Genomic DNA, 9,037 nt, shown 5'->3' with positions numbered 1-9,037 from the left:
TAATATTACACCAAAATAGCGTAATGGACGTTGGACATAACCTTAGTCCTTTGGTAGGCATATTTTAAATATGATCATAACTATTTTCGAAAATTATTATTGAACGAGAAACATCGTGTTTACCCTAGCTACTCTTTATTGTTTGTTAGGGCATATGCATGGGGTGGTTGTCTTTAGCATGCCACAATATTGTCCTTCATGCAGTGACGGATTCAAAAATTAGAGTTGAGGTGGACTTGAACTTAATCAATAAATTATATATTATAAAAAAATCATTACATTGTACTACTAAAAAAATAGATAAATTATGTTTTTGGTCTTATATGTTTGTCTTTAGGATTTTGATCTTTTATGTTATCATATTTCAATTTTAATCTGTTATCTTTGATTTTTTTTTTTGGCAACTTCATCTTTCATCCTACTTGACTCTAACATGGAAACAATGCAGTACCGGTATGATACTGGAGTGATAGTGCCACATTAGCACTTTCAATAAAAAAATACTAAAATTACGAAAAAAATTGCTTGACTAAAACTGAAATTTGATAACATAGAGAGTCAAAATCATAAAATGACAAATTTGCTGGGCCAAAATAAAATTTTCTACCCAAAAATGAAGTTGTGCGTGCACCAGATATTAAGAATATGAGCATGGCTTTCGATGTCAAAAGTAAGTTTTATTGGATTGAGTAAAACAACTTACATATGTAATGACATTTTTTTGAGTGGGTTATAGCCTAGGATTGGCTTAAGCTAGAACCGTCTTTGCCTTCATGAATTAGTTTGCATGTATAAATTAATACGTGATTATTATTTTTACCAATTTTTTTTTTAAAATAAACTTAAAGCAGTTTTGTTATCGAATAACAAGAAATTTATTTTCAAAGATTTAAAATTTCGTAACCCTGAAAATAGAATCGTAATATTAGCGACAAATTAAATACAATTGTAAGCACCTTTTTTTAAAAAAAAATATTTGTAAATACATAATATTGTTAAAATTGTTCGTTCATCAAACTGAAGTCCTTAATAAATCTGTAGGATTTAAGTTCCATAAAAAATTAATATACTACACAGTAAAGCACTCTATAATAATAATAATAATAATAATAATAATAATAATAATAATAATAACATAGTTTTAATAATCGAAGGGTGAAAACGAGAATTGAGCCAAGACTATACAACATTTGGGCCTGCTGTGTTTGAGTTCCAAAACTATACGGGCTAAAGATCAGACTTAAGCCGGTCCATGTTCAGTTCAAGCTAATGGACAAAACTTGGGCCTTGGGGCCACGTCGGCCCCCGCGAATCAACTTATTAATGGACTTTGCGGAGCTTGTGGCACGGCCATGGCCATTGAGATGATGCAGCTACAATAGCTGAGTCAGGATTTCTAGTTTACTCAATCTAAAACTTTAAGTTTTTCAATCATTTAATATTTTAAATTGAGCTATTCAGGCTAATACCATATTAATTCAAAATTTTTCAAAATTATATACAAAAATTTGAAAAAAGCCCGGGTGGCCATAAATGTGGCTCCGCCACTGTGCAGCTAACAGAAAAGATGGATATAAACTCCGGTGGCCTGGAATGAAGGCTCAACTCTTTAATTCTAGGACATAGCTTCATTTTTTTAAGTCGTACTCGTACGGTGTAATAATATTTTTGTCGCAAACACATAGGAAAAATTGTATTTTTGATCATGTAGTTTTGTTACTTTGCGAATTTAGTGTTGTTTTCATGTTTCAGTTTCAGTCCGCTATTTTTATTTTTTTTAGCAATTTTAGTCTTTTTTTCGATGTGACGCAGATGTGGCACCATTGAAATGCTAATGTGAGCTGACATGTATATTTTCACGTAAGCATTTTCAAAGAAAAAATATCGAAATTGCCAAAAAACCAAACATGCGGGACTAAAACTGAAATAAAAAAACGTAGAATACCAAAATTCGCAAAGTGACAAATATAAAAGACCAAAATTACAATTTTCTCCAAAAACATATATATAAATTTATCAAATTTTTGTAATAGAAAATAATTTCTCATAATAAGTTCAAATCTATCGAAAATCTAATGTCGGAATCTGTCCTCGACTCCTTGGGCTCAGCTGCCCTATATATTGCACCTTGCAAGGAATATGTCATAAATTATATCCATAATATATATTTTTTTTTTTAAAAGGTGTTACATTGAGTGATAAACTCAAGGGAAAGTGTTCTTTTTCTATCATGTCAGTCGAAAATTACTTATATAATAAACATGGATGTTAATATTGATTTTTGCAAAGAAACTTGCTTCTTGATTTCGTTTTAGATTAACATGAAACAATTTAAAAATTCATATCAACATCGACAACCGTCGTATGTATAAACAATTTACAAACTAGCCAAGCCCACAGGGCATAGGCGAGTTGGTAAGACCTGAGGTGACGTGGGAAGAAATTTTCTAGTGTTGCGGGTTCGTTCCTCGTGTGGAGCATATTCCTCATTGAAATATTTGGGGGTATGCTCTGGGGGTTGGATCATGTTGTTCTCTCCCTTAAGTCCCTGCCTACTCGTCCACATCCCTCGATTTAACCCCCGCATGAGCCAATGGGCCTCTGACTCATGTGGATGGAGTCCCCTTCGGGGTCAACCTTTTAGAAAAAATTTACAAACTAGCCAAACAATTTAAAAATTCATATCAACATCGACGACCGTCGTATGTAGGGCTGGGGAAAATACCGAATGCCGAAAATACCGTCATACCGTACCGAAAAATTTACCGAATATATCGAAAAATCGGTATACCGAAAATTTCGGTACGGTAAATTTTCGGTATCGGTATATAAAATTTTTTATTTCGGTACACCGAATTTTTTTTTTAAATTTTTCACGGTATACCGAAATTTTTCGGTATACCGATTTTTTTTTAATTTCCGGCACGGTATCCGGTATAAAATATCTCCATACCGAAAATTCGGTATACCGAATTATGGTACCGATATGAAGAAACGATATGGTATACGGTACCGTAGTTCGGTATGGTATACCGTACCGTACCCAACCCTAGTCGTATGTATAAAAAATTTACAAACTAGCTAAATTTCGGCCAAAAAATTAAGAAAAATGAAAAAAAAAAACGAGTTACGATGTAAAAAATATAATTTCATTATCAACAAAATCAAAATAAAAAAAAGGCAAAGTACAAGAGTACAAGATTAAAACATAATGTTTTCTTATAATAATATATATAAGTATCTATAACTATATATTAAGGGAGGGAGGCGACCGACCAAATTGGTATTATTGGTATGATTTTTGGGTTTTTTCCCCTTCAATTCACTATTTCTTTTTTCTTTTTCTTTTCCTTCTCCTTTTCTATGTATAACTTCAAAATTTTCAAATACTTCATGTTTACATTATGTTTGTTGGATCAGTAAAAATTGAAATCGGAATTGTAATTTAAATTCATGGATGTAGAATTCTATTTTGGTGTTTGGCATGAAAATTTTAAAATGTGATTTTGGGTTGACAATTAGAAACAATATTATTTAATATAAAAAAATGTGAAAACTTATATTTTTACTCGATTTTTACATAAATTATCAAAATATTATATACCACTATGTGCATTATAAAAGATAATTTTAGGAATATCATATTTAATTAAGTTTTAAAAAATAATATAAAATTTATGATTTATGTATACATAATTAAGATTAAAAAATGATTTTTATGTTATCTATAGTTGAAATCCCATTAAATCTCTTTAATTTGGCGAATATTTTATTTAGTTAAATCAAATCCCATCAAATTCTATTAAATATCAATCCCGTTCTGAAATCTCATATTTTCAAACACTTAAAGTTTCTGCAACGAATACACCCCGTTTAAATTGAATTTTCTTATTATCAATCCCGGCAAATCCCATTTTTACTCTCATTTCAAACACACTCTTGATCTTTTTTTAACAAAAAAAATTAAATTAATGTCGAGAATTTTATTTATTCAAAGAAACGGACTGTATAAACACAATGCGCATATATGAAAAAATAGATTATACAAACACACAAATAACATGATACTAATATAGATAATGTTTATCATATACTAATTGGCAACACACAAGCATACTCTATACTAGTCGCGTGCACACGCGTTGTTTGCGTGATTAAAATATGAATATTATTTATTTTATATATATAGTACTTTTTTGTTTCAAATCAATGTAAATTTTAAAATAAGACGAAGGCACGAAAATGAAGAAAATCATGGACAAATGAAGTTTAAAATAGAGATAAAAATTTTATTCCCCCTTTTTTAAGAGTATTTTAGAAATTTCGTCTTTAATTTTACCAAATTAATTTTAATTCGGTTACTAAGTGGTGCTTTTTTTTAATAATAATAATAATAATATAATAATAATAATAATAATAATAATAATAATAAATAAAAAAATATATATAATGAATATTTGTATATAATTTTTATGCATATACAATTAATTTATTTTGAGTGATATAAATTTATAAATATATATTTTATGTTAAACATTAAATAGTTTGTATTATTTCGATAGCTAGTTTTTTAAATAATTAAAGAGATAAGTATATCATATAGAGAAAATGCGGAGATTCTAAGTGTCGGTCTGCCAGCATCAATGGTTTCGGACCCATTTGCAAAGGCCCGAGGACCGTTGGATTGCCTTTCGGACAGTGCCTCAAATGGCAGCGTAGACTCTCCCGAGAAAATGAAGTGGAGTTAGACGTGAAAGAAGTCTAAGGGATATGGAATTTGAGAAATGCTTCACCAACATATCATTAGATGTTCAACTTTAACTTGGGTCTCCAAGTACACGTCCTGTTCTAGTACAATCATGATTTTGTTATCTATTTTTGTTTCATAAATTTTGTAATTAAATTTTAAATAATAAGATTAGTTAAAAAAATAAAATAAAATAAATCAAAGTATCTATTTTGTACGACCCTAATTTTTAAATATTGTTTTGGTCGTAGGAATCATGGCACGTGTCGGACTGAGGCAAGCGTGTGCCACATCAACTCACGGATTAGGCGAACCATTCATAAGTCGTGTTCGCTATCAAACTAATCCATGATTACCTAATGCCAATCGCGTGCCTTCTCGTGGGAATTAAAAACAATATTTTCCGAAAACAATATATATATATTTTTACAATAATATCCTCTTTGTTTGGATTCATTATTTTAAAATATAAAAACTTCTTCAGTCACGTACAACTCATAAATTTCTAACATATAACTTCTCAAAAAACTATTATATAATACATACATGAATTTTAACCATCTCCCGTGTGTATATAGAAAAAGCATCAAATGTATTCCGATTCATACATAATTTTTTTTATAAAGCTATCAAAACTAATTATAAAACACTAATTATCTAAACCATCAAATGTGAACTTTCAAAATGAATTACAAGTAAAGTGGCACATGAATAATTTCAAATACCATGAATAAATAAACTTGCCCATAAAACATATAATTCTAATATAAAGTCTAAAATTTTCAGTAGGAATTAATTCCACAAATTTGTATGATATTTTTTTAATTCTATTACTTAACTATATATATAAACGGAAACCAAAATTACAATTTAAAATAATAGGTGCTGATATATACAAAATTGACTAACCTAAGATTATGAATATAAATACACTTGCTGAGCTATATGTCTTCAAACCACAAACAAAAAAAAAATGGTCGACGTTTCATCTAATTTCTCCGGTTTCGGATGGCCGTGGGAGAATCCCATCGCCAGCCATGATAACTATGTTTCCGGGGAAAAATCTTCGGACCATAACTCAGACTCCATCGATCTCCAATGTTCTCCGGCAGGACAGGATCACATGATCAGTGGAGAATTTTCGAAATTTCGTAAAGTGGGCGACACGAATAAGATCTTCAAGAAGCTGAATCATAATGCCAGTGAAAGGGATCGCCGGAAAAAGATGAACACCATGTATTCTACTCTCCGAGAGATGCTCCCGCCCGAAGATCAGTCCGTAAGGCTTTTATTATGTATATATGCACGTTTAAATAGTGTTTCGTAGAGTTTCTAAAAAATACTTTTCAATTTTTTTTTAACAAAATTTTGAAATTTGTTTAGTTAGTGTTTGAGAGATCTTGTAGGAAGCACTTCTCAGCTTTTTCTTAATAAAATTTTGAAATATGTTTAAAAAACACTTGTCAGCTTTTTTTTAACAAAAATTTTGAAATTTTTTTTTATTAGTATCTTTGAGACTTAGAAAAATTTTAAATGTATGTATACAGAGAAAACTGAGTATTCCTGCTACAATTTCAAGAGTGCTGAAATACATCCCGGAGATTCAGAAAGAAATGGGGACACTGATTCAAAAAAAAGAGAGCCTCATGTCAAAGAAAGTGAGTAAGAGGAGGGTATTTCAAGAAGATTCAACCATTGATTTTAGGAAGCAAAGATCAAGGCCGAAACCGACACGTAACACTTCAGCCTTGTCCGCAACACGAATAAGCGATCAAGAAATAGTTCTTCAGATTTCGATGGCTAAATTCGAAAAGGGTTCATTTTCTGATGCTCTGTGGTGTTTGGAGAAAGAAGGGTTTCTTGTACTAAGTACATCATGTTTTCAGTCTTCTGGTGGGAGGGTTTTCCACAATGCACATATTCAGGTAGTCTAATTAATAATTATATCTTAGATATATAATATCATTTCATTTATTTATTGCATTGCTTTTTTAAGCATATTCGTGTCTGGATCAGGTTGTGGCCGTACGGTTGATTAATTAGTTGCTGTTTCAAATAATTTTTTTTTTTAAAAATCATTTAAATACTTTAATGTTGTTATCTATCTATCAGATAAGAAAATGAAATAACATGATCATATGATTCATAACTCTTGTTCACTATTTTTTCGAAAGAAGATTTCCTGATGCTTTGTTTGAACTTAGCAGGGACTATCAGGATCTCAGATCATGGACGTTTCGGTTTTGAAGGAAAAGGTTTGGGCGTTTTACGACAAGGACGAAGAATTTGGATTAAATTGTAATTAGTTCGATTGTATCCAATTATGGACAGTTTTTGGTCATATGAATCAGATCAACTCGAATCAACAATTAACTAACTGTTTTTATTCCCTATGTATATGATTTATTTTGTGTGCCACAAAAGTCAAGATCAGAAATGACAAATTGGCTAATTCAAACTCAATGTGTAGGTGCGTCAATCACTAAACATTATTAATTAGAGCAAACTAATCACTGCATTAAATAAATTTGACTCTGGAATATCTTTAATATATCATGAAGTAATTGAACATGATATATAAAAATTATTGTTGTTGTTATATCTTGTTAAGTTTTGCAAGGATGAAAACAGTAGCAGAAGTGACCAAAGGTATGAAAACTTGGTTAGGAATAAGGTTTGGAATCAAACGTTGCTTAACGAATAGGGTGGCGGCGGGGACTCCGAATATGTAGAATAACAAATCTTTTGCCCCAATATTTGTCACCCCTGTGTCAAGAATCACTTCTTCTAGAATTTTCTGAAATTCTTCCTTTTTCAGCAATTTTCCTTTGCCTTGGTGATGTTTCTGAAATCACAATATATAATAATAATTAAATTCTTTGCACAATTATCTATGAAAATAATTTACTTCTTTTGTAGAAACTTGGGCAACCCTTTGAGCTGGTCGTTTCATAGTTAGGTCATCTGTTAATATATCTATGTTCCAATTATTTCAATTTTGAACGTGAAAGGGTGTACGTGTTGATGTATTAATTGTATCTCATATCGGTATGAGTAGACATTAGCAAGTGACCCAATTATAAGACGGATAACTCAATTAGACTTGAACCTAACTGGAACTTGGGGAATTAACGGGTGACCCACCAATAATTTCTTACTTTGTATGCGTGATCAAGGGTGGAAGTCTTTGGCACCCGAAATTGCGTGCTACCAATCATTTTATTAATTTCTCTGGCAAACAAAGAAAAAACAAATTATCTCATACATTGAATATTTTATAATATAATAGCAATTGATCATTTTTTTAAAAAAAAATGAAAAAAAATGGAATTAATACTCGACAGTTTGGCACACGGCATGGTAGAAATCAGGAGAGCTCCAATTCTCAGTATTGACAAAGAACTTGTCGTAGCACTGTTGTATCACACCTCCAATTTCATTGTTTTTTGCATCATCATTTCCTACAAGTCAAATAATTAATCAAAACAATTTAACATTATTTATATTTCATCAGAAAAATTTTTGAATCCATCGTTGAACTACCTCGATCACACTCACTTATTTTTTAGAGGTTAAAAACACTATCTAAATACTGTACATGCGGTGTACCTTTTATCTTGAGATTTTGGCTCATCGCAGCAAAATTATCAACTTGGAAGTTAAAGACAAAACACGATCTATTTAAGTTGCAAGATGCAATGCGAACATAAAACGAATGTTTGTACATTTATTATCTTTAGATTTAAGCAAGGAATTACTTGTTTCATGGTCGGTCGAAAAGCAACAACAAAAGCATATACAAATCGATTATCTTTAAGTTGAAGGCGCGGTTATCGACCAAAATGTAATATCGAAGCTATGAGGTATTAAGATTATTATTATTTTTAATTTTTTTATAAATCAACCAAAAAGGAATATAAAATGAGTATTTTTTTTTTTTTATATTGGATCCATTTATCATTTTTGGACCTGCAGATTCGGTCATTTTATGGACGGATCCGGCCCAAATTCCAGCTGGACCGGTTAGATTAGATAGTAACTTAATATAGTTTCTTACGTGATTGAGTAGATAAATAATTAGAAATTTTAATTCCTATTTTATTTCTTTTCTATAAATTAATCAAGCTTCTTGTGAAAATAAAGAATGTGATTATTATAATTTGAAGGAAAAAACGAGTTTAAAGAGTATTTTCGAGTGTCTACAAGTTAAAAGTCTTAGAAATTAATGAATAGAAGAGAAAGATTGCGGGCAACATAAATCTAATATTGTTTCAGATACGGCGACTGTCA

At 30.6% G+C, this 9,037-nt stretch overlaps 2 protein-coding genes across 2 annotated transcripts; one reads left to right on the top strand and one right to left on the bottom strand.

The window, feature by feature from the left end:
* The first annotated feature begins 5,708 nt into the window (after positions 1 to 5,708).
* On the top strand, positions 5,709 to 7,072 carry LOC140873368 (transcription factor ORG2-like). The gene is made up of 3 exons (XM_073276472.1): positions 5,709 to 6,026; positions 6,295 to 6,672; positions 6,955 to 7,072. Exons 1-3 carry the CDS (start codon positions 5,721 to 5,723, stop codon positions 7,051 to 7,053), a joined length of 783 nt encoding a protein of 260 aa, XP_073132573.1. The 5' UTR covers positions 5,709 to 5,720; the 3' UTR covers positions 7,054 to 7,072.
* A 194-nt stretch (positions 7,073 to 7,266) lies between these two features.
* Positions 7,267 to 8,406, bottom strand: LOC140872987 (uncharacterized). The gene is made up of 4 exons (XM_073275933.1): positions 8,357 to 8,406; positions 8,085 to 8,208; positions 7,906 to 7,978; positions 7,267 to 7,592 (listed from the first exon to the last, which is right to left on the bottom strand). Exons 1-4 carry the CDS (start codon positions 8,379 to 8,381, stop codon positions 7,344 to 7,346), a joined length of 471 nt encoding a protein of 156 aa, XP_073132034.1. The 5' UTR covers positions 8,382 to 8,406; the 3' UTR covers positions 7,267 to 7,343.
* Positions 8,407 to 9,037: the final 631 nt, after the last annotated feature.

Source organism: Henckelia pumila, unplaced genomic scaffold (genome assembly GCF_033568475.1).
Source record: "Henckelia pumila isolate YLH828 unplaced genomic scaffold, ASM3356847v2 CTG_525:::fragment_3, whole genome shotgun sequence".
Taxonomy (NCBI): domain Eukaryota; kingdom Viridiplantae; phylum Streptophyta; class Magnoliopsida; order Lamiales; family Gesneriaceae; genus Henckelia; species Henckelia pumila.
The sequence above is the reverse complement of the archived record's forward strand: the minus strand, read 5'-3'. Positions and strand labels throughout refer to the sequence as shown.

What these genes read in the sequence shown, in the direction of transcription:
- LOC140872987 (XM_073275933.1), bottom strand. Translation starts at nt 8,381, where the DNA reads ATGAGCCAAAATCTCAAGATAAAAG. An exon ending in CCAAAATCTCAAGATAAAAG is followed by an intron (nt 8,209 to 8,356) that starts GTACACCGCATG and finishes TTTGACTTGTAG; the next exon opens with GAAATGATGATGCAAAAAAC. An exon ending in GCCGTGTGCCAAACTGTCGA is followed by an intron (nt 7,979 to 8,084) that starts GTATTAATTCCA and finishes TTTGTTTGCCAG; the next exon opens with AGAAATTAATAAAATGATTG.
- LOC140873368 (XM_073276472.1), top strand. Translation starts at nt 5,721, where the DNA reads ATGGTCGACGTTTCATCTAATTTCTCCGGTTTCGGATGGCCGTGGGAG. An exon ending in TCCCGCCCGAAGATCAGTCC is followed by an intron (nt 6,027 to 6,294) that starts GTAAGGCTTTTA and finishes GTATGTATACAG; the next exon opens with AGAAAACTGAGTATTCCTGC. An exon ending in TCCACAATGCACATATTCAG is followed by an intron (nt 6,673 to 6,954) that starts GTAGTCTAATTA and finishes TGAACTTAGCAG; the next exon opens with GGACTATCAGGATCTCAGAT.